The 26031-nt window shown below is 41.1% G+C and overlaps 1 protein-coding gene across 1 annotated transcript in view; it reads left to right on the forward strand.

Annotated features, from left to right (window-relative positions):
* The first annotated feature begins 1420 nt into the window (after positions 1-1420).
* Positions 1421-26031, forward strand: part of BFSP1 (beaded filament structural protein 1) — a 94530-nt gene continuing 69919 nt past the window's right edge. Inside the window, exons 1-2 of the mRNA XM_073673328.1 lie at positions 1421-1806; positions 16332-16392. Of these exons, the coding sequence (XP_073529429.1) occupies positions 1433-1806; positions 16332-16392 (435 nt within the window). The 5' untranslated portion in view covers positions 1421-1432. The remainder of the gene's footprint in view (positions 1807-16331; positions 16393-26031) is intronic.

Consider the following 26031-nt stretch of genomic DNA (forward strand, 5'->3'; position numbering starts at 1 on the left):
CATCTTTTTTACTGGCAGAATAAGACAGCAAGCAAATACACTGGCAAAACGCTCAAAAAGACGCCCTCTGGATGTCTTTTGAGCCTTATTATTGACCTCTATTATAAAGTACAGATCATCTAAAGAGCAGAAAATGGCTAAAGAATGGTCAACTCACTTCTTTTAGATGCTTGTCTGATGTCTTTTTACACCTAAAGTAGTTAAAAGATGCTCAAAAGACTGAACATATGAACAGGAAGTTACTTTTACATAGAAATGCAGATGTCCATATATTGGGGCATTTTCTCTACTCTTTTTCAGGTGAGTTTCAGAGTGAACCCTCCTGAAAAAGACGTTGTGTACACATATCCTTAGAGTTGCTGTGAAATACCTCAGAAACCACAAGTGTCATTGGCTAAATGGCTATTCCTGTAAAGTTGCTGTTGCTGTACCATTAAAGGGGATGTGCCTCTTGTCTGCACTGCATTATATTATGCTCCCTTGTGACCTTTAAACATAGCTGTTCTTTACCGTCATTTGTCTGTGTCTATATTTAACATATCCTACATTTCTCCTTACTTTTTCTTTCCCTTTAAAACCTATAATGATAGCAAAACACCTGGGTCTGATACATTGGGCTGGCACTTTGTACTCCAGTCTTGATGAACATTGCCCTGAAGTAAAATGGGGTAGAGCTGATCAGAGGTGGTAAAAAACCACCAAATGTCATAAAGATTTTGTGTAAGTAAAGTTATGCAAAAATGTTGCAATATTTTAATATCGCACCAGAATTCTAGTGAAAACTGTTTGAAGAGTCTGAACTAAGCAAAGATTTCATTAAAAAGGGTGTGGCCACCTTTTTGTGGTCCTCTCCTGAAAGCCATCAATGCTGGCCACCTTGGCTTGTAGCATGGAAGTTAGGGAGAAGTGGTTAGTACACCTCATAGGTGTAAATCCCAAAGGTGGATTTGTCATAAATGTCTATAATGGGAAAACTTTGCAATCTTGGTATTATTTACTTGCATTTTGAAGATCTATACTCATAATTTACTGGTCTGAATTTCATTTTCATTGATTTGATCTTTTCTGATATTAAACAGTTTTTCTGGGTAATTTATGTTCAGTAGCAAAAGTGCAAATACTCTGGCTACACATTTTAATACAATTAGTTATGTAGAAATGCATTTCTTTTGTGTGATCTCCCCTATTGTTAATGTAAGCTTCTGCACGGAGAAAAACACAGGACAATCACCATGCCTGAAACAAAATAAATGCTGACAAATGCTGGAAAGCATGAGAACAGTACCCTTGTGGCCTGTTGAGTTAAACAAAATTTAATTTGGTTATTCCAGATGGCTTTCAGTACGCAGGAGTGTGGGGACAGAACACGTTTTATTTTTTGCTCAGTTTAGCTTGGCCCAGGGGAAGGAAGGTTTCATAGGAAAGTGATAACATGTACAAAACTAGCTACTTACGAGAAGTTCGGAAAGAAAAATATGAAAGGTCTGATGGCTTTGATGAGCAAAGTCTTGTAGACATCAGCAGTCTTGGCTTATCACAACCACAGGGCCTTGAGCATTTGCAGGAGTTGAATGAAAGATTTGCTAATTACATAAATCGAGCTAGAGTACTAGAACAGAGAAATGCCATCTTTAGAAAGCAACTGGAGACTTTCCAAAGGATGGACGAGATCTCCGGTCTGGAAGAAGCTTTTGCGGAACAGATCGATTTGAATCGGCAGAGACTCCGCGAGTTGTCGACAGATCGATCCAAACTGGAAAGAGAGTACAAAGATGCCCAGAGGATGGTGGATGAATTTAAAAGCAAGTAAGTACTTATAATCTTCTATTTTAGAGTCTAGAAAAGTTGGATCTTGGAGGCAAAATTTCAATGCAATACATTTTGTGAGAGCATTTCAGGAGCATTATTATTCAACAACCACATTATAATTTATATCCTGTTGCTTGTAAAACTCTAATATATTCCTCAGCTGTGAAAATAGTTTGACATCATTAATTTGTCCCTGTCCCCTACAGAATCACAATCTAAATTTCCTATAAATGATTTTCAATTTCTGATCTGTAATTAAAGGGGTATTCTCAAGTTGTCTCTTGAACAGCTCACAACTCTGCAATCTCCACACAATATCCTTACTTTCTGGTTTTTGTCAGGATGGGCTCTCCTCCTTCAGTGACAGTTTTGGTGAGTTGCAGAGCTGTAGTATTAGTAGAATTATAAAGCTCAGGTTCTGCTGTAACACATTCAGCTATCAGTTGTTTGTTCAGGAGTCTACACTGTTATCACTGTATTTTCATATAGAGATAACAGGGAATTTGAACATGTACATGGCTCAGGACAGTGAGAGCCATAATGCTGGGTGCCAGGGAATTGTGATTACACAAGACTGATAACAGGAGCTAATAGGGAGAGGGAAAGAGGTAAACAGGTAACTGCTGTATCAAATGGACTGGGGAGAAGTGGTTGATATGTTAGGAAATAACTCCATTCCTGTAATGTAGCTATTGTACACTCTCATGTATGGTCTGGGTAGGCACCATTGGCTGAGCTGCATGGAAAACAGCTGAACACTATGTAAGATAAAATCTTTCACACCATTAGAGTGACAGCAGATAGAAAAAGCAAGTTAATTATAAGCTTGCTTGTTTTCATGTCATGTAACTAATTAAAGCAATTTAACAACTTGAGACCACCCCTTCAAAAATGATGAACAAATTTGGAGAAATTTGAATTCGACAGTTTGTTTAAATTTACCAGGAAATTTGATTTAAATCACATTTCTAGCATCTATCACCTTCGTGTTGCTACCTTTTTATTTTAAGAAAATAATGCACAGCCTCTCAATAATCATTTTTCTAAATAAATGTGATTATAAAAATGAACTAAACCATTCCTAAGCTGCTACTAAAAGACCTGATTTTTCTAGGAGTGGTATCCAAACATCCAGGTTGCTGAGAACATATCACAACCCTCCATGGCAGTCTTTGGTATCACACTGTGAAATCTTACCCTTTTAAGTAAATCAAAGCAGTCTGCATCATTAACACAGCAATCACGAATCTGCAACTACTTTGCTGCTTTAGTTAAGGGCGCAGTCAGACAGCTGTATAAATCGGACTGAGATCAGAACGCAGTGCACGAACTGGCCAGTGGCTTTCCCGACCCAGGATACTAAAGGATGTCGAAGAAAGCTGCAGGATACTGGGATCCCACAACCTGTATGTTTGGACCAAAAGTTGACTTTTTAAAAGTTTCTTAGGAAACATTTCATTTGTTTGTTTGTTTTTAAATCACATATTTTGAAAAATGATGTCTGTTGATGACCACTGATTTCTTAAAGGGAATCTGTCAATAAATTCATGCAGCCCAAACTACGGGAAGCATGATTTAGAGCATGGCTGTAATCATACCAGGTATTTTTTTCTCTGCAATGTTTCTGGCATTTCAGAGAAAATAAAGATTGAAGATCTGGCTGGGGACAATAAGAACAGCGTGGCTACTCCAGCACTCCCCTTGGTTGATTTCTCCCTGCCCAGCTCAAGTTGATTGAAATGTCTATCCATATATACATATATGTGAGAGACCTGTCAATCAACTAGAGCGATAGGAGGGGGGATGTTGGTGTCACATCTGTTTTTATGGTTCTCGGACAGAATTTCAAACTATGTTTTCCCTAAAAAACTGGAACATTTCAGAGTAAAACATATTTGGCTAGACACTGATTCATGCTGCCTATTTTTGAAGCATGAATCAAGTGACATGTTCCATTTAAAAAAAAAAGCCAGACATGTGTAGGTAAAAAATTCACTTTAAAGAGTATCTGTCAACAGATTTTACAATGTAACCTGCGTACATTTTTAACTACCTCAGGAACACCCACAGACTATAAACGTTTAGTCCATCTCTGTTCAATTCTGTTCTAAAATAGCATTGCATAATAGACCTGCTGCACACATTATGCAGCTCTGGGGTTGGGGAGCCAGCTGTAATGCACAGGAAGATATCCTACAGAGAAGGCAGACAGGATTTATTATCTTCTCATCAGCACTGTGTCTACAGATTACGAAACACTGATAGTGCTTTCATCTCCAGACCCAGGAATGATGTGCTCTCTGGGTGCAGGGAGAGAGCAGGAGCGGCTGGATCCTATGATCACAGTCCACTATGCTGTGCAGAGAAAAGACAGATTTTCTCCTGCACCTGGGGCTAGTATCACTGGCATGATCAGCAATAAAAGAAATGGATTAATTTGTTCAAATGCCTCTCAAAGGTCTTATAAAACTTAGTGTGCAAAATACATGAAAAATAAATAAATAAAAGAAAACTGAGAAAAAAAAAGATGCTGCCAGTCTGAAAGGATGTTTCTAGTCCCCTTCCATGAAAAATATAAAAAATTAATTTCTACTAAATGGGGAAAACAATTTAAAATGTTTTCAGTGGCCAGTTGTAGTCTTAAAAAATGTGAAAAATAGACATGTGTTTAGATTTATTTTCTTTATATTTTTCTCCAATATCAGCTTAAAAAGAATACAAAATAATATAAAAATTAGGTCCATTGCATAAAAAAAGACAAAAATTATTTTAATATGTGAAGGAGAAATTTTTTTGGAGCCGTTAAAAGCGCATGTATGATAAAACCCTTAATTGCTCCTGGTTAGGAATGAGGAAAAGTAGTTAAATAGATCTCTTTAACCAGATGAGTCTGGTGTATTTACTATGGTAATCCATGGAAAAATAAATGTGCAATGCTGTGTAAGGCTGTGTTTTATAGGTTTTCCTAAAAAATACACCACCTTTGGCACCTTTTGGCACCTTACAAATGTTTTTTATTCTCAAAATGTTACTTTTTCTATCCTCTCTCTTAAAGGGAATCTATGAGTAGGACCAAACCTCCTTAGCCATCTACATGGATATGCAAGTCATAGAAAGTTGAATAAAATAACACCTTGAAATCTGCGATCCGATGTCTTATTCCAGAGAAATCCATATTTTTCTTCTATGAGCTGTTCAGAACTAAGGGCTGGGCACTGATCTGCAAGAGAATCTGTCTCCAGAGATTATTGTAAATGGAGAAGGTGTTACTAGTGTGATGTGTAAATGTAATGGCCTGTCTCTGCTCTCCTGATCTCACTGCAGAGCTGTGTGTGATTATACCTGACACATCTGCAGGTTCCTCTCAGCTTCAGCTTCCATCTGACAGGCAGACATTATTGTAATACCAGCAAAAAAGAAGCAAGACAAAAATATATCTCATACCCTACCATAATTATATATAAATGTAAAGCAAAGTTGCATAATAAATATAGGGTACTTAGTGAACTATTTTTGATCAAAAAAAGTATACAAGCCGTCCCACCAGCGGCAAGGTGACCCTAAATTGGGACGGTACCTATACTGCCTATATTAAAAACCTTACTGTATATCAAAGTTGAAGTAATGCATATAAAAGGGTAGACAAATAGGACTGGGTCCCAACTCCAGACCACCTAGGCCCGTGGTAAGCTACATATATACCAATCAGCTCAACAAAGGGCATGCCACACCCTTAAATTGCACAGAATGCAAACAAGTCAAAAAACCAGACAATGTGAACTGAGGTCTAAGATGGCAGACATACAAGAAACAGAGGCATGTTCACACTAGCAAAAAAGAAGCAAGACAAAAATATATCTCATACCCTACCATAATTATATATAAATGTAAAGCAAAGTTGCATAATAAATATAGGGTACTTAGTGAACTATTTTTGATCAAAAAAAGTATACAAGCCGTCCCACCAGCGGCAAGGTGACCCTAAATTGGGACGGTACCTATACTGCCTATATTAAAAACCTTACTGTATATCAAAGTTGAAGTAATGCATATAAAAGGGTAGACAAATAGGACTGGGTCCCAACTCCAGACCACCTAGGCCCGTGGTAAGCTACATATATACCAATCAGCTCAACAAAGGGCATGCCACACCCTTAAATTGCACAGAATGCAAACAAGTCAAAAAACCAGACAATGTGAACTGAGGTCTAAGATGGCAGACATACAAGAAACAGAGGCATGTTCACACTAGCAAAAAAGAAGCAAGACAAAAATATATCTCATACCCTACCATAATTATATATAAATGTAAAGCAAAGTTGCATAATAAATATAGGGTACTTAGTGAACTATTTTTGATCAAAAAAAGTATACAAGCCGTCCCACCAGCGGCAAGGTGACCCTAAATTGGGACGGTACCTATACTGCCTATATTAAAAACCTTACTGTATATCAAAGTTGAAGTAATGCATATAAAAGGGTAGACAAATAGGACTGGGTCCCAACTCCAGACCACCTAGGCCCGTGGTAAGCTACATATATACCAATCAGCTCAACAAAGGGCATGCCACACCCTTAAATTGCACAGAATGCAAACAAGTCAAAAAACCAGACAATGTGAACTGAGGTCTAAGATGGCAGACATACAAGAAACAGAGGCATGTTCACACTAGCAAAAAAGAAGCAAGACAAAAATATATCTCATACCCTACCATAATTATATATAAATGTAAAGCAAAGTTGCATAATAAATATAGGGTACTTAGTGAACTATTTTTGATCAAAAAAAGTATACAAGCCGTCCCACCAGCGGCAAGGTGACCCTAAATTGGGACGGTACCTATACTGCCTATATTAAAAACCTTACTGTATATCAAAGTTGAAGTAATGCATATAAAAGGGTAGACAAATAGGACTGGGTCCCAACTCCAGACCACCTAGGCCCGTGGTAAGCTACATATATACCAATCAGCTCAACAAAGGGCATGCCACACCCTTAAATTGCACAGAATGCAAACAAGTCAAAAAACCAGACAATGTGAACTGAGGTCTAAGATGGCAGACATACAAGAAACAGAGGCATGTTCACACTAGCAAAAAAGAAGCAAGACAAAAATATATCTCATACCCTACCATAATTATATATAAATGTAAAGCAAAGTTGCATAATAAATATAGGGTACTTAGTGAACTATTTTTGATCAAAAAAAGTATACAAGCCGTCCCACCAGCGGCAAGGTGACCCTAAATTGGGACGGTACCTATACTGCCTATATTAAAAACCTTACTGTATATCAAAGTTGAAGTAATGCATATAAAAGGGTAGACAAATAGGACTGGGTCCCAACTCCAGACCACCTAGGCCCGTGGTAAGCTACATATATACCAATCAGCTCAACAAAGGGCATGCCACACCCTTAAATTGCACAGAATGCAAACAAGTCAAAAAACCAGACAATGTGAACTGAGGTCTAAGATGGCAGACATACAAGAAACAGAGGCATGTTCACACTAGCAAAAAAGAAGCAAGACAAAAATATATCTCATACCCTACCATAATTATATATAAATGTAAAGCAAAGTTGCATAATAAATATAGGGTACTTAGTGAACTATTTTTGATCAAAAAAAGTATACAAGCCGTCCCACCAGCGGCAAGGTGACCCTAAATTGGGACGGTACCTATACTGCCTATATTAAAAACCTTACTGTATATCAAAGTTGAAGTAATGCATATAAAAGGGTAGACAAATAGGACTGGGTCCCAACTCCAGACCACCTAGGCCCGTGGTAAGCTACAGAGGCATGTTCACACTATCAAAAAAGAAGCAAGACAAAAATATATCTCATACCCTACCATAATTTATATATAATTATGGTAGGGTATGAGATATATTTTTGTCTTGCTTCTTTTTTGCTAGTGTGAACATGCCTCTGTTTCTTGTATGTCTGCCATCTTAGACCTCAGTTCACATTGTCTGGTTTTTTGACTTGTTTGCATTCTGTGCAATTTAAGGGTGTGGCATGCCCTTTGTTGAGCTGATTGGTATATATGTAGCTTACCACGGGCCTAGGTGGTCTGGAGTTGGGACCCAGTCCTATTTGTCTACCCTTTTATATGCATTACTTCAACTTTGATATACAGTAAGGTTTTTAATATAGGCAGTATAGGTACCGTCCCAATTAAGGGTCACCTTGCCGCTGGTGGGACGGCTTGTATACTTTTTTTGATCAAAAATAGTTCACTAAGTACCCTATATTTATTATGCAACTTTGCTTTACATTTATATATAATTATGGTAGGGTATGAGATATATTTTTGTCTTGCTTCTTTTTTGCTAGTGTGAACATGCCTCTGTTTCTTGTATGTCTGCCATCTTAGACCTCAGTTCACATTGTCTGATTATTGTAATACCGTAGAGGTGTGAGAGCTGCAGTAAATGTGTTTGTAAGGCGACAAAGTTCAGTTCTACTGTTCTATGTTAGTTACATGTCTCACACTGGTAACTCCCCCTTTTTTATTAAAAATAAGCTCTGGAGGAAGATATTCCAAAATGGGTTTAACCATGCATATTAATTGTTAACACTACATGTATCAGATTAAAAAAAATGTGGCACAAAAGCTTAAATAGAGATGTTCAAATTGAGTTTTTGAGGAATTTTTACAGCAGATCAGCTTTTAAAACCTTACACAAACACTGCTTCAAAACGCTTGAAAAACGTTTTCTAATCATTTCTATAGAAAATCCACTTTGCTGCTCATATAAAGAGTTTGAGTATTTTTTTATTCTGGAGGGAAAAAACACGTCACTCCACTGAAACAGATCCTAATGGAATCTACTCCAAGCCAGACAGTGTCAAATCAAAAGTCTACAAATAATGCCTCAAAGTACAACCTCTTCCAAATCTCTTCAAAATCTCTTCTGGTTAAAAAAATCTATGCACACATTTTTTTCAGATGCTTTCAGGATTTGCTAATATTAAGTATCTAAGGGGTAACATTTCTCCTTGTGGAGAGCGACATGTTAAGTATGTCACAGTGAGGAGACTTTTTAAGCTTCAATGCTCCTCTGGGAAATATGCAAATTGTCTTTTCAGAGAGGAAGAGGACCAGAACTCTAGTGCCACCTACAGGAAGTAGCAATCCTAAAAGTCAATAGTGACCCTCTAACGTGCCTTATCACATGACTTAGGATATAAGCCAAAATCAGAAACTCAATTTGCAGACACTGTGTTTTGGGGTAATGCGTCCCATCAGTGCAAAGTGTGAGTTCTGGTTTGGCTATTTAGTGAAAACTATTTTCCTTCTATTCCTGCACACAATTTTTAGTGCCACTGGTTGTCAGGCTCCTGAAAAAGAAATTCAAAACCATCCAATGCCTAAGGCCATGTGCACACGTTGAATATTTGGTCAGTTTTTTACCTCAGTATTTGTAAGCCAAAACCAGGAGTGGAACAGTTAGAGGAAAAGTATAATAGAAACACGTCTCCATTTTTTACCCACTTCCGGTTTTGACTTACAAATACTGAGGTAAAAAAGTCACCAAATACTCAATGTGTGCACATGGCCTAAAGGTACTCTTCTAGATAAAACATTTATCACCTATTCACACAATAGATAATGCATGTATGACTGTGGTGGGGGGTGAACACCCCAAGTGTAGTGCTACGTTAATGTGCGGAAGTTACCACTCCGTTATGGCAGTGACAAAAGGAAAGGATTCATGACACCAGGGTGCACTTAGTTAGCCTCTGCTTTCAGGTAATGTGATGTAATGTGGTGCACTCCAATTAATCAAGGAAACAGCGTGGATACAGGGTCAGCTGCAACCATTTACTTGTGTAGGAATCACAGTTACATCTATCTGAATGGTTCTTGTGTGACGTTAGTCACTACTCAGTGTGGCGCTAGTCACTATTCATGTAATAGAATAGCTATAATTTGCTTAACGTACAGCAGAAAAATTACCTCAGTATCAACAATATATAACAGCCAAGAGGTATCTCTTAAAATACAGTATAACCTTTAATAAATCTCTAAAAAACATTTACACCTCCGATATCTGATACTAGCTACTCATTACATCTTATTCACATCACGACGGACAGATATGGCCTCTTAAATAATATATCAAAAAATAGGCAAAAGATGTCAAAAATAGACAAATAGACCTAAGACAGTTAGCTCCTGCCCTAACAAGGCACGACAGGGTAGATTTCTTCTAAAGAAAAAAATCGACTGAATGGGATGAAGAACCCTGAATGATACCCGCATGCCAAAAATGGGTGAGATCCACACATATCACTAACGTTTGATAGCACTGTATTTTTTCATTTATTGACCAGGATTGGTTTGAAATTATTGGCCTTTTGGTATTCGTTATCTAAAGGGTCATATGTGTACATCCTAAAGGGGCTAATTAGACATTATATGTCTTAGGTCTATTTTTGACATCTTCTGCCTCTTTTTTGATATGTTATTTATGAGGTCATATCTGTCTGTCCTGATGTGAATAAGATGTAGTGAGTAGCTAGTATCAGATATCGGAGGTGTAAATGTTTTTTAGAGATTTATTAAAGGTTATATTTTAAGAGATACCTCTTGGCTCTTATATATTACTACTCATGTACTTGCCGTGAGGCAGGAAAGTCAAGAGGTCCATGGTCAGTACAAAGAGGGCTTGTAATAGACAAAGTGAAAAGACAAAAGTGTAGTTAGGTAACAGGCCAAGGTCAGAGTATCAGGAAGGTACCAGATCAAGTTAAAGGGGTAAGGTAAATGGATGGTCAAAGGTAAATCCAAGGTCGGCAAAGGAGATCAGAATACAATTCAAAGCACAGAGCAAACACACCACTTGAGGAAAGCTACAATTGGCAATGGTCTGACCATGTTCAGAGTGCTAAATAGCCCTGCCATCACCCAGAATGGATGACAACAGGAACAAATCCCACAGACCCAGCCAGATAGGATGGCTGAGTTGTCATTCATAATACTCACACCTCTGCCTCAGATTGGGCGATAGAGCTGTCATTTACAATCCTGACAGATCAGCAAGCCCTCGATCACATATGGCGGCAGAGCTGTCATTCACAGTCACCATAGGACACTGTGAGTGGTGGAATAATTACATCTTGAATACAGTTTCCATTTTATTGCACAAACACATGTGACGCTCGCAGCCCTCACCCTGGGAAGTGGGGTTATTCGGAGCTGGGTCAGATGTTTGGTGGGTTGTAACTGTGGCCTGGACCCGTTCCGTGCCCAGGGCCGTCACATTATAAAAAGGATGTAATGGGCTGACAGGGTTAGTGTTCATCGAGTGGTGAAATCAACTACGCCACCTGTGGTACCTGGTGAAGTCCACCAGCGCTGCTGCAGTCCTCTGAGGCGGGATGTTCTGCAGCCGACGTTGATACTACTCCCCACAGGCGGAGCAGGGCCTCAGGGCAGAGACGCGGATAGAGGGAGTCTTAGTGGAGGAGGTCTGGTGCTGTGCGGTGCAGTGCAGAAATAAAGAGTCCGGAGGCCATAGGGGTTGACTTCCAGGGTTTTTACTCACGGTAGAGCATGCAGCTGCAAGGCTTCTCCCTGCTCCTCACGGGGTTCTGCGGTCAGCAGGACCGGGGGTCCGACAACCTCCGAGTGAATCAAATATTTAGCCAGGACCCCGCACCAGAGTGTTCCTAGACTTCAAACTGAGTCCCCTCCTGTCCGTGTGTGTGTGTAGAAAGGCCGGGTCTCCCTCTGGATCAAGGGTACGGGTGGCGGCTCCACTCCGTCTGTTACCCGGTGGGATCCACTGTGCCTTCCGGGCTTCCCTGACTAGGACGTAGAGTAGCAAAGTCAGGTGTCGGGGGCCGGTACCCCTCTTGCAGCCGGAATCCCTCTGACTAGGCCAGAATAGCGAGGACAGGTGGCGTATACCGCTCCGTCTGCATCCCCCTGGGATCCTTTTGTGGTGGAGCTAGACTCCTAAGCTCCAGGCCTTCTTGGGTAGGGACCTTGACCGGGTAGAGACAGCCGTTAACTCAGACCCGCTCCTCGACTCAAGGCCAGAGCACGAGGACCGTGTCCCCATCAACTGCAGGTTCACACAGAAAGCCACGTTCAGTGATGAAGATCACAATCAAAAGACCATAAGTCCAAGATGGCTGTTTATTAAATATGAATTATTAAGTGTAACCTATATGTGCGTCCTCCACTCTCACCCACGACATGGTTCCCCCTATCTTTTGGTTCCCCAATCTCCCATTATCCCGGCAGGGGCAGCACACTGGTGCCTATTGGCCCCCCCCGGTGGGAGAAGTGTGGTGTTGGATGTAGAGGTGGGGTCCTGGCAATTGCACCATTCTTACCTCGAAGGGGAGATACCACACCCCATTAAAGAGGTGCAGCATCTCTGTGGCGGTCAAACCCCCAGGGGCGCCACACACAGTTACTTTGAAGTGAGATGGCAGTTCTCAGGCAAGGTCTTGGTGCAATTCTATGTACCTCTAGTGCACAGATTCCTTAGCTGGTCTTATCTGCATAAACTGTATAATCCTTGTTCATGCTGACTGCACCTGAGACTTTGTTTTTTATATAGAGGAGTTATGGACTCCTACCTGCTTCCTCAGCTCCTTTAGGCGCTATCTTTATAGAAGATAAGGAGGTCCAGGTACATCTCTTTTCTTCTCAACTCCATGCCATCACAACATGTCTGCTGGGCATCTCCCCTCACACACTTCTGTCTGCTCCTTCAGGAAGACTTTACATATGCACACTGGCTCTATCCTCTTAAGGGAACAGGTGTACATATGATGAGCTGATAAGGTTTTCATATGCAGTTTGTTTCTAGAAGTTTCCTGGAAAACACCATCTCAGTTTAACATATTATTAACCCTGTAGTATTGTCAGTATATTAGTGCAAACATTGGCAGGATAAGATATCTGCATCTTAGTACATAAACTGCATTAACATTTACACAGTGCAATATAGGGTGATATAAAGACATTTGTGCTAAAAGATAACAGTGAACACTCTGTTGTACCGTGCTTTGGGCTACTGCACAAGCAAGAACTAATCCTGAGAACGGTGGTCCCCAAAGTCCCTGTATGAATGAAGCAGAAGTGCTGCGACCACCACTCCTATAGACAGTGGATGAACAGTGGACATCTGATTATGATTGCTCTGTCCACAAAAGAGAATTTGGGCCTTTCTTGTGATTGCTGAGGGGACCAGCAGTCAGACCTCCAATGATCATACATTTATCACTTTTAATTTTTTTTTTTTTTTACAGAAATATCATTGATAACCGAGTTTAATCTTGATTTTGTCGGACCATGACAATTAATCTCAATTATTCTCTTTATTTAGATGGTAATGTGCTTAGAGTTTGCTTGATGAAAAGGTCACACCATTTATAAAGTTCTGAAACTTTTTACATGTGAAAAAGCAGTATTTAATAAAATAGTGTTCATACCAGCTCATTGATCGTGGTCTACTGATCCAATCGTGACAGCTTTATGTAAGCCGATGATGCTGTTGAATTTTGGTCAGGACACCAGTGTCCAGTCCGTACTTGCACCACAAAATGCGGGTGTGTGAAACCGGCCTCATTCACTGAATTCATTACACTTTTACCCTTCTTAATGGAGCACCTATGTTTTTTTTTTCATTTTTTAATCAAGTTTTAAAAACTCCACTTTCACTTTTCTGTTTAGGGGATATTAAAGGGGTATTCCCATCTCCAAAACCCTATCCCAATGTGAAGATCTAAGATTGTAGGTTTTAATAATCACCTAGGCAGGTCAACGATGCAACAATATTTTATTCTTTACATCCATGGTAATACAGCAATTCCAGGTGAATGTCCCCTCCCCGAGGAAGTAATTTCACTGCCTTTGTGCCAAGCAAACTTTTGGTTGGCCCACAGATTTTGTATCCCCAGCCAGTATAATCCGTAGTCACAGTCCACAATCCTCCATATGACAGATAAAACGATAGAAACAAAGGTATCCAGTAGCAACAGTCCTTTAAGAAAGTTTATCAAATCCAGACGGCAGATCCCACAACTGTAGCACGTTTATCCAGCCCAGTCAGCATCCGATCTCTTCTCAACAAGCCATCGATCCATCCATGGTCCAGGTCCTCAGACTAGATTCTATCCCTTTGACAACATTCCACCAACTCCCCACTAAACATGTGGCTTCTTTTCTCCTTCAGTGGTATCAGCCCCTGAATGGGAAGAACTGCTCTCACCATCCCCCTCCAAAGCTAAGTGTGCATTAGTGGAGGTATTTTTCTCAAGTCTAACTTATCATCTGGGTCTACATGTAATGCTCCCTGTGGTGACGGCTCTGCCGGATCTATTTTCAACACTCACACAATGGGCCTAGTCACTGTTTGAACAATGGTTAGATGCTCCTGAGATACTGATGAGATTACTGAAATGCTGAACACTTTACAAGTGAAATTAGTGCACATACTGACGAGCAAGCAGAACAATAAAACATATCAATAAATCACTAATAAAACACAACAATAAGATCGACGAAAATCGGTACTCCTTGCTGGAAAAGTCTTTAGTAAATGGGCAGCTCCTCACACCCAATATATAGTAGGTGTAATAATAATAATGCCCAACATGTGTGAATTAAGAGGTTGAAATGCTGGCACTGCTGCCACACCTATGCAACTTAAAGTCTGGAAGTTTTCACGTGGGGCAAATAGTCCTGCGGTCAACCAGATATAGTGGTGCTCAGTCCACAAAGGGACCAAATAAAAATGCAAATGGAGGGAGTAGAAAAGGAGCAGCACTTACCACTGGTATGTTAAATAGCAGCACTTTATTTGATCATTACATGAGGAGTAGAGACATAAGGAATGAATGAGCAACAGCTGTTTCATGTAACGTATTCTTCTTCCAGCTCAAATAAAGTGTTGCTATTTCACATGCCAGCTGTGAATGCTGCTCCTTTTCTCCTCCCTCCTTTTTGCAGTAATAATAATAATATTAACAAATACCTCCGATTAGAAATGTAGCGTAGTTTCTTTTTACCCCATGTGCAGGGCATTGCAGTAGCTTAGTTATCCATGGTTACGACCACTAACAACTAACTAACTGTCACTCATTATAACCATGGATACCTAAACTACTGCAATGCTCATGTAAAAAGTGATAGTTATAGAAAAAAAACACATACTGTACTAGTGCCCATGCTAAAATTCTGGTTGAGTCCATTCTATACTTAGCAGGTACAATCTGTGCTATAAACCTGGCACCTACATCTAACAACAGTGATCAGAGCTGTTTAACAATTTAAATGCTATTGTTAACCACTGATAATTGCACTTAAGTGGTTTAACATGCAATTACATCGTGCCCTTTGCCTTGTCCGAGGTCATCACAGGATGCAGAAGGGTTGCCATGGGGGGCCAGCTGAAGTCCACTGTAGCCGCTATATTTGTATTTCTTTGAAGCCCAATATATGGTTGAGTATCAAAGCAAATTGTAAACTATTGCTGTGCATGATATAAGCAATTACACTAAGACAGGTTCAAGTCCCAAAAGGGGCTAGAAGAATGTAAAAACAATGTTAAACAACAATAAGTAAACAAATAATTAAAAGTTCCAATCATCACCAATCCCAAAATAATAAAAAAATGAAGCATGTTTGGTATTGCTATAAATATGTTAGGGTAAACGGTAAAAAAAAAAAATGGTATTGCTGTAATCGTGCTATTCTAGAAAATCAAGTTACCAAGTCATATTTACTGCATGGCAAAAGTCTTAAAAACTAAGCCTAAAAAATAATGGCAGAATTATTTTCACTATTTCACCCACTTACATTTTTTTCCTTAATTTTCAGTCCATTGGTAAAATAAATGGTGTCATTCAAAACTAAAACTCATTCCCCAGAAAAATGACCTTATATGGGTATGTAGATGGAAAAAAAAGTTATGGTTCTTGAAAGAAGAGGAGGAAAATACAAAGATGCAAAAAAAAAATTGGTCTGGTTTGAAAGAGTTTAAAATATGACATTAGGTTACCTGCACCCGCCACTGGAGGGAGCATGTGAACTTACTGCATACTGCATTATTATTTAGCTCCATGTATGACCAGCATATTTTCCTTATTTATGGCTTTTTGGGGTTCAAGTGGCACTCTACCCTGGCACTGAAAAGTGACTATAAACTTTTCATGTGCACTTACTCTGTCCTTTGCCTCCTGCTATCTCCTCCACTAAGTCCAGAGTTGCGATCCCCTGCATGCAAGATGGCCTATGCAGTGGAGCAGTAATAAGTCTGAATGATGCCTCCACATGACAGGACATGAAGGGAGGTAAAAATTTACTGCTTCTCCCCATGCCACTGGGGTAGCCATATTGGATACAGGAGGATCTCAAGGCAGGCAAACAGATGGCACCAGGGAGGGTGATGGTACATTGCCAGGGTGGAGGGTCACTTTAATTCACTTTTACAACTGTTAACAAATTTGCAACTCTTTACTATATCCCTGATTATTTTGGGAATTTTCAGGTACAAAAATGAATGTGAATATCAGCTGCTCCTTAAAGATAATCTAGAGCGCCTCAATAAGGTAAGTGAGCATTTCCTGACCATTTGTGTAGCTAGTACAATGGTTGTGTATACTGTACCTTCCTACCTATCATATGGTCATGGTCTATAAGATGTATGACCACTACTGCTAGATCTTGACATGTATACCACTCTGACAAACCTAGTTTATAAAGTGGCACTCCGTATCTTACACACGGTAATATGTATGTATGCTCCTTTACGTTTTTATTATGTTCAGAATTCATTCTTATTGATCTTTACATTTACTTCTTTTAAAAATCTGAGTCTTTATGGATCGGACACAAGATCTAATGGACAACCGCAGCCAATGCAACGTGCCCTCTATCAGTTTTTTATAGTCTCCAGGCTCACACTTTGCTGCCAGAAAGACATTATACAGCTTGCAGGGGTTTTTTAATATTAGACAATATTTCTATAGCACTGTTTGTCCTTGACATCCAATCTCTGTAAAACATAGTTATTTTTGTAGATATTCTCTTATATTGATGGTTCGGATACACAGTTATAAATTACAATATGTACAGCTGAGAAAAGTGGCCTCCATTCAGTTTAATATATTGGTCTAATGTATTCAATTTCTTAAAGGCAAACTGTCACCTAGACACATCTCTTTACCTTATGGTGTGATTCCTTTTAAGGATTTTTTATAGAGAATTTTGATTTTAAAAGAGCTCACACTGATATAAAATATGCCCACATGCATCATTTCCCCTCAGTTCCCTATTTCATCACTTGGTCTGCACATAATGGTCCGGTCTCAATACAATAAAAATGGCAGGACATTGCCATTCCCTGGATAGGCGGATCATTACAGCCGACAGAGATTTACCTAGCAGGCATTCCCTGACATTTCTAAAGTGTCAAGATGAAACCAAAAATGATTAATCAGTGGAGACTGGGAAAGCATCAGAATGGGAGTTGCAGGAGATCAGTACGAATGAGTTCACTCGTTAATTTTTTTTATTCCAGTCTGAGCCTGTTTTCTTAAAGCACCAGTCCAGTGCTTTTCTTATTTCACCCCAGAGTGGTATCATTAATGTCTGTTCCCTCCATGCAGTAAAATACTTATCAGCTGCCGTATTTTGTTCTTTCTGGATTTAGTCACGTTCTTGTGATCGCAGCTCCTAACTGACCGGAATTCACAGCTAACAGTCTCTAGCTCTCAATGGAAGTCCGTGAGAGACATGTTCTGGTTCCCATAAACTTACATTGAGAAGTGAGAAGATGGTGGCTGGTAAATATTTTACTACAGGCAATGAAAATACATTAGTGATATCACTCAGATAGACAGGATGGACCGCAGTGTGAGCAGCCTCTTCTTACCTCAGCACCATTGGTATCTCCAGTATTATATCAGATAGAGAGCATGAACAGCAGTGTGAACAGCTTCTTCTTACCTCAGCATACTTGGTATCTCCAGTATGAGATTAGACAGACAGAGTGAACAGCAGTGTGGGCAGCCTATTCTTCTTACCTTTGCAACCCCGGTATCTCAAATATTAGATCAGACAGGGTGGACAACAGTGTCAGCAGTATATTGTTACCTCGGCACCAATGGTATCTCTAGTATTATATCAGATAGACAGCATGGACAGCAGTGTGAGCAGCCTCTTACTGTCAGGAAGGTGAGGAAAGGAACAATTGTACAACGATGGGAAGAGGGGAAGGGAGCCCAACAACTAGGTAAAGGGAGAGTGGAGACCCCTAGGCAGATCTAATATCACCCTGACTACCTTATCGTCCCTATATAGGTTTGGCACCTATCGCCGAACAGGACACTTAATCCCTGAAAGTCACTAGAGCTAGGCCCTAGATAGGGAGGGGACAGGGTGAACATTAGTCAAGCCCCACTTTAACTAAAGACAGCAAGGTATCAAACAAAGGGGATACACTTAGCTTGAGAAGACACCAGAGAGAAAACGCCAACTGTCCCCCAAGGGAAGTCCAAGAAGAAACTAGTCGACTAATTGTACTTCAGGCATTTACAGACGAACATAGAACTATCACCGGCGACTCTCTGGAGACACTGAGAATATTTAACTATGAAGCAAGGGTGTGTCAATTAGCAGCAGAAGGTGGAGGTTGCTGCTGGGTCCATAAGGGAGAAGCATATCACTACACTACAAAGATAAGAGGATCAAGAAGGCGTCTGCAATGCCAAGCGCAGTGACCTTCTGCAGCTGGATCCAGAGCGACAGTCTGTCACACTTGATACACCCGTGACACTTACTTCAACACCACTGGTATCTCCGGTATTATATCAGATAGAGAGCATGGACTGCAGTGTGAGCAGCTTCTTCTTACCTCAGCATACTCGGTATCTCCAGTATGAGATTAGACAGACAGAGTGAACAGCAGTGTGGGCAGCCTATTCTTACTTTTGCACACCTGGCATCTCAAGTATTAAATCAGACAGGGTGGACAGCAGTCACAGCAACCTATTCTTACCTCAGCACCACTGGTATCTCTAGTATTATATCAGATAGACAGCTTGGACAGCAATGTGAGCTGCCACTTAATGCTCCAGCATCCCTGGTATCTCTAGTATTACATCAGACAGAAAGAGTTGACTTCATTGTGAGCTGTCTCTTCTTAGCTCAGCACCCCTGGTATCTCAAGTATTAGATCAAACAGACAGAGTGGACAGCTATGTGAGCAGCCTCTTCTTACCTCAGCACCCTTGGTATCTCTAACATTAGATCAGACTGGGTGGATAGCAGTGTGAGGAGTATCTTCATACCTCAGCGCTTCTGATATCTATATATTAGATCTGACATACAGAGTGGACAGCAATGTGAGCAGCCTCTTCTTACCTCAGCATACCTGGTATCTCCAGTATTAGATCAGACAGATAGGGTGAACAGCAGTATGAGCAGCCTCTTCTTACCTCAATCTCCTGTTATCTCCATTATTACATGAGAATATCCACTGAGAGCACATTGTCCTGCAAAGGAAGGGAAGTGGCGGAGCTTCCTACTGCCCATTTTCACAGGGACCAGTCCCAAGACAGGTTTCAGTCAGTGTACCAAGATGGAGATCATTTTGATCTACTATTGTGATTACCCTCCTCAGGGTCGGACTGGAGTGTCTGGGGCCCACAGGGGGAATTGGGAGTTGGCTCTAGGGGCCCATCCTACAGCTATATGCTAATACGTGCTAGCCGTAATCCCTGTTATAGTGGAGTGGCAGGTGGGATATCTGACCGCAGCAACATTCATTTTCTTTAGGGCTTCCAAAAAAAAAACTAGCACAGCGCTCGCAGCCTCTGAGGGAATGAATTGATCAGTGGTTAAGTCTCACATGCCACTCCAGTCTAATGGGGATAAAAGCTCCACATTCTGCCAATTGGGTCCCAGCAGTCGGACCCACTCCAATCAATACGTTATTATCACTTATGCTGTGGAGAGGTGATTACTTTTTTCACTGGAGAATCCCTGTAAGTGCATCTCTGCCGCTGTGTTCCAAGTATTTAATCTCTAATGGAAATAAAGAATCTTCTACTAATTAATATCAGATAAAAACAAATGACCGCCATACACAACACAATCCACTATGCCAACACCAATAATACCACATACAAGGGAGAAATACTGCCACACCATGACAGACCAAATATTTCCAGCATATAGCGACCAAGTAATACCACATACAAGGGACAAATACCTCCACACCATGACCAGACCACATATTACCACCACTTAGAGACCAAATAATACCACATGCAAGGGACAAATACCGCCACACCATGACCAGACCACATATTACCACCAGATAGTGACCAAATAATACCACATGCAAGTGACAAATACCGCCACACCATGACCAGACCACATATTTCCAGCATATAGCGACCGAGTAATACCACATACAAGGGACAATACCTCCACACCATGATCAGACCACATATTACCACCACATAGTGAGCAAATAATACCACATGCAGTGGACAAACACTGCCACACCATGACCAGGCAACATATTATCACCACATACTGACCAAATAATACCACAAACAATGGACAAATACCGCCACACCATGATCAGACACATATTACCACCACAAAGTGACCGACTACTAAAAAACTGATCATGAATACAAACCACAATAGTAACAACACTGTTATTACCACTAGTGACATTATACACGAGCACTGTATATAGTGTCAGTGTGCAGGTAATACAGTGATCAAAAGTGACATTATACACATGAGTTCCGTATATAGTGTATAGTGTGCAGGTAATATAGTGATCACCAGTGACATTTTACACAGGAGCTCTGTATATAGTGTATAGTGTGCAGGTAGTACAGGAATCACTAGTGACATTATACACATGAGTTCTGTATATAGAGTCAGTGTACAGGTAATATAGCGATTACCAGTGACATTATACACATGAGCTCTGTATATAATGTCATTGTACAGGTAATACAGTGATCACCGGTGACATTATACAAAGGAGCTCTGTTTATAGTGTATAGTGTACAGGTAATACAGTGATCACCAGTGACATTTACACAGGAGCGTTATATATAGTGTATAGTGTGCCGGTAGTACAGAAATGACTAATGACATTATACACAGGAGCTCTGTATATAGTGTATAGTGTACAGGTAATACAGTGATCACTAGTGACGTTATACAGAGGAGCTCTGTATATAATGTATAGTGTGTGTGTACAAATAACACATTGACTCACCAGTGACGTCTCTAGGTGAAGCCATTCATCTTCGCTTTTCATCTTCACCTGGCACAGAACGCCATCACTTCTTCCAGTCAGGACTTGTCTCTGCAGAAAATAACACACAGTTATCAATAGTTGATCTCTTCTAGAGCACAATCCCCCCTTTTTCAGTAATTAAATCACTCATCCTGGCCCCTTTAGTTAATAATGTGCCCCAGTCAGGCTTTGTATGTCTCTTGTGCAGCCTGGCCCTCATATATGCATCCTGGCCCCTATATGTCCCTTGCCCTGTCCCCTATATGTCCCTTGTCCAGCCTGGCCCCCATATGTCCAGCCTGGCCCCTATATGTCCCTTGTCCAGCTTGACCCCCATATGTCTGGCCCGGCCCCCATATGTCCCTTGTCCAGCATGGCCCCCAGATGTCCCATGTCCAGTCTGGCCCCCACATGTCCCAATTCCTGCCTGGCCCAGATATGTCCCTTGTCCAGCCTGGCCCCCACATGTCCCATATCTATCCTGGGCCCCATATGTCCCTTGTCCAGCCTGGCCCCTATATGTCCCATGTCCAGCCTTGCCCCCATATGTCTCTTGTCCAGCCTGGTCCCCATATGTTCCTTTTCCAGCCTGGCCTCCATATGTCCAGCCTGGCCCCCATATGTCCAGCCTGGTCCCCATATGTCCCTTGTCCAGCCTGGCCCCCATAGGTCCAGCCTGGCCCCCATATGTCCAGCCTGGCCCCCAAATGTCCAGCCTGGTCCCCATAGGTCCATCCTGGCCCCCATATGTCCCTTGACCTGGCCCCCATATCCCTTGTCCTGATCCCCCATATATCAACCCTGGCCCCCATATCCCTTGTCCTGCCCCCCATATAGCCATCTTGGTCCCCATATGTTCATTGTCCTGGCCCCCATATCCCTTGTCCTGCCCCCCATATATCCACCCTGGCCCCCATATCCCTTGTCCTGCCCCCCATATAGCTATCCTGGTCCCCATATGTCCCTTGTCCTGCCCCCCCATATATCCATCCTGGTCTCTTGTCCTGCCCCCCCTCATATATCCATCCTGGTTCCTTGTCCTGCCCCCCTTCATATAGCCATTCTGGTCCCCATGTCCATTGTCCTGGTGCCGCCATATATCCATCCTGCTCCCTTGTCCTGTCCACCCTCATATATGCATGCTGGTCCCTTGTCCTGGCCCCGCATCATGCCACATCCACAGAAGGAAAAAAAAATAAAAAGATTCCTCTTACCTTCCTGTGCTCCCGGCGCCGCGTGGAAACCTCCTCTATAGATCTGACGCGCTCATATTAAAATGGCCGCCGACTTAGCAAAGGCCGGCAGCTGACGTGAGTGAGCCTGTCACAGCCTGCACCTGACAGGGACGTCATATGCTTGCGACGTCATATGCCGGCGATGTCAGATGCACAATCATCAGTGCTCATCGGGACGTGCAACGCGGCGGTTGAGGTAATGAACGCTGCGTGCTTGTGCCCCTGCACATAATCTGACTGCGCTTTTAAATGGCTTGTGCCCCTAAAAACCGCAGGATTTTTTTTAAAATTCCCCTTCTTCCCCCTCTCCTCTGCAACAAGGGTCCAACAGGGAATTCCCAGATACCCAACCAGGCCAGTCCGACCCTGACCCTCCTAGACAAAATGAGAGTGATTGTTTAGTAAAGGTATTTAGGTCCTTATTTATGATGACATTTTCTTTCTTTATATATTTTGCATATACAAGATATTTTCAGACAGCTGTTTCATAGCACTAGACTAGGCCATCATCACTGCTGAGCTGTGTATTAGTTGGGTGGATGAGATATTGTCTCTCCTTGTGAAGTCTGCCCTTTGGCATGGGGAGCCTTAGGCCAGGATATGCTTTAGTAACTCTTAGCTATTTCTCCCATGCCTTTTGTCCCTTCTACATAATGTAAACTCATCACCTACAGCGAGATAGTAAGTAAATGATTTAAGATGTCTACTAGCACAAAGAGGAGATTGACTAGCATGATGGCTATGGGTCTGAGAATAAGTTAGTTCATTACTTCCACTGAGACATTTTAAGAGATGATGAAGGAGTTCACATTTTTTACAATGATAATTTACTTTATTGGTATTAATAGATGCAATAAAAACGCATGCATATAACCCCCGGAGGACACAGGAGATGAAAACATAACAGCTGCATATAAACTGAGTATTAAGGGCTATATCCATGGACCTTGCCATATTTCTTGTAAGTCTTTTGCTAGCCTTGGCTGGATTTTAGCACTGGTTGTAGCTATACTATCCAAGCATTTTATTCATTAGTGATGCTGCACAGCTGTATAACTTCTATGATGGTATGTTTACACAATAAAACAATAAAAATGTCATAAAAGTTGAAGTGGAAAGTAAAGTCAAAGAAAACCATTTATTTTCTTTTTCCCCATTAGTAATGTAACAGTGTTGCCTTGCTTAATATTGCACCATGTACAGTATGTGATCCTGGGAGTTCTCAATTATCTACACCTTACGTCATAGAAATGAGAAAAGGCTTTCAATTTGAAGGAAAAATATATGATCTGTGATAATAGGAGAAATTGGATGGATTCTAGTTTATAACAAAAAACAAGTAATTGGAAAGCCTTGTTCTTTTTTATTAAGAGGGCGAAATATATATAGCGGGTGAAATAAATATTAAACACAACACCAATTTTCTATGTAAATATATTTCTAAAGGTGCTATTGACTTGAAATTCTCACCAGATATTGGTAACAAATCCATCCAATCCACACGGGCAAAAAAATCAAACCATAGATGTCCATAAATTTAGCTATGTGTAATAATAAAAAATGACACAGGGACAGTTTCACTATGACTCCTGTATGGAGAAACTAGTCGCATGCATTGCTCAGGTGTGATTTCGGCCCCAAAAAACTGAGTTGATCCAGCTTCTTGCAAATTTTCACATTTATTGAAAAATAACAGAACTTTTAAAATATGCTGTTTAAAAAAAGCAACATGGCAGTTATTGCTGCCCATTCTTCCACACAAACACTCTTCAAATCCTGAAGATTCTGTGGGCTCCTTCTATGGACTCTGAGCTTTAGTTCCTTGCATAAATGTTCTATTGGATTCAGGGCAGATGATTGGCAGGGCCACTCTAGCAGCTTTATTTTCTTTCTCTAAAACCAATTAAGAGTATCCTTGGCTGTGTGTTTGGGATCATTGTCTTGTTGAAAACATCCACCCTCTTTTCATCTTCATCATCCTTTTAGATGGCAGCAGATTTTTATCAAGAATGTCTAGGTCATTTGTGTATTCACCCTTCATTCAATAACATGAAGTTTGCCAGAGCCGTGTGCTGAAAAATAACCCCCCAATACAATGTTCCCAACTCCAAACTTCGCTGTTGGTATGATGTTTTTGGGGTGATATGCAATGCCTTTTGGCCTCCAAACATGGTGTGTATTATGGCATCCAAAGAGTCCAATTTTGGTCTCATCTCACCAAACTATATTCTCCCAGAATTTCACAGGCTTGTCTATATGTTGATGAGCAAACTTTAACCGTGCTTGAACATGCTTTTTGTTCAGCAATGGAGTCTTTTGTGGTGAGCGTGCATACAGACCATGGAGGTTGAGTGCATTGCTTGTGGTTTTATTTGAAACAACTTTACCTGCTGATTCCAGATCTTTCTGTAGCTCTCCACAGGTGGTACTTGGCTCTTGAACAACTGTTCTAATTCTTTGCACTCTTCTGTCTGAAATCTTGTGGGGAGCACTTGGTCGTGGTCGGTTTATGGTGAAATTATGTTCTTTCTACTTCTGGATTATGGCCCCAACAGTGCTCACTGGATCCTTCACCAGTTTAGAAATTCTTCTGTAATGAATACTATCAGTATGTTTTGCAACAATAAGGTTACAAAGGTTTTGAGACAGCTCACTGGTTTTACCCATCATAAGTTGTTTCTTGTGTGGCAACTTGGTAATACCAGAAAGAATCAGCTTGGTAAGAACCAGCTGATATTATTTTTCACTAAGTGACAGGATTGTTTTCTAATTACTGATACATTTCAGCTGGTGTCATTAGTTTCCATGGCTTTTTGCATCTCTCTTTCTTCATGTGTTCAATACTTTTTCCTGTGGAATTTTTCATTATTACACATAACTTAATATGTGGACATCCATGGTTTGATTTCTTTTCCTGTGTAGAATGCATGAGTTGTTACTGACATCTGGCGAGAATTGCATGTCAATAGCACCTTTAGAAAAATATTTACATAGAAAATTGGTGTTGTGTTCAATACTTATTTCACCCACTGTATAAAAAATGTCATTAAGACGTATTAGAAAATGATATTCGTGAAGGTCTGTGAGATCAGGGGCGGATATACCGCCAGTGGAGCTGCATGGGGGCCCGGAGAGTCAGGTGGGCCCTTGCCGGGCAGCTAATATTGAGGGCAATCTGGCCTGCTTCTTTGAGCCCGAAGCTCCGGGAGGCCCATGGCCAGATTGCCCTCATGAGCGGCGAGCAGGGAGCAATACCTCCAGCTCCGCTGCTGACAGGAGGAGAATGGCAACGGAGCTGAGGAATCCGTCCTCTGCTTCTTGTCCAGCTCTTCCTCCCTGACACAGACATGCGCAGCTTGATGACATCATCATGCAGCGTGCACCTGGGTCAGAGAGAAAGTTGCCGGCAACAAGGATGCTGCAGGGGAATGAGCAGAGAGGTAAATTGCTTTTTCTGTTTTTTTTTTATTGAAATGCTGGGGAGAGGAACAGGAGAATGAGGGGAGGTGGGGGAGAGAAATGATGGGGATAGTGGCGATGGGGAGAGCAATGATTGGGATGGTTGCGATGGGGAGAGCAATGATGAGGATGGTGGCGATCGGGAGAGCAATGATGAGGCTGGTGGGGATGGGGAGAGCAATTATGGGGATGGGGAGAGCAATGATGGTGATGGTGGTGATGGG

Source organism: Phyllobates terribilis, unplaced genomic scaffold (assembly GCF_046119375.1).
Source record: "Phyllobates terribilis strain yellow unplaced genomic scaffold, ASM4611937v1 Scaffold_3__8_contigs__length_932513732, whole genome shotgun sequence".
Classification (NCBI taxonomy): Eukaryota; Metazoa; Chordata; class Amphibia; order Anura; family Dendrobatidae; genus Phyllobates; species Phyllobates terribilis.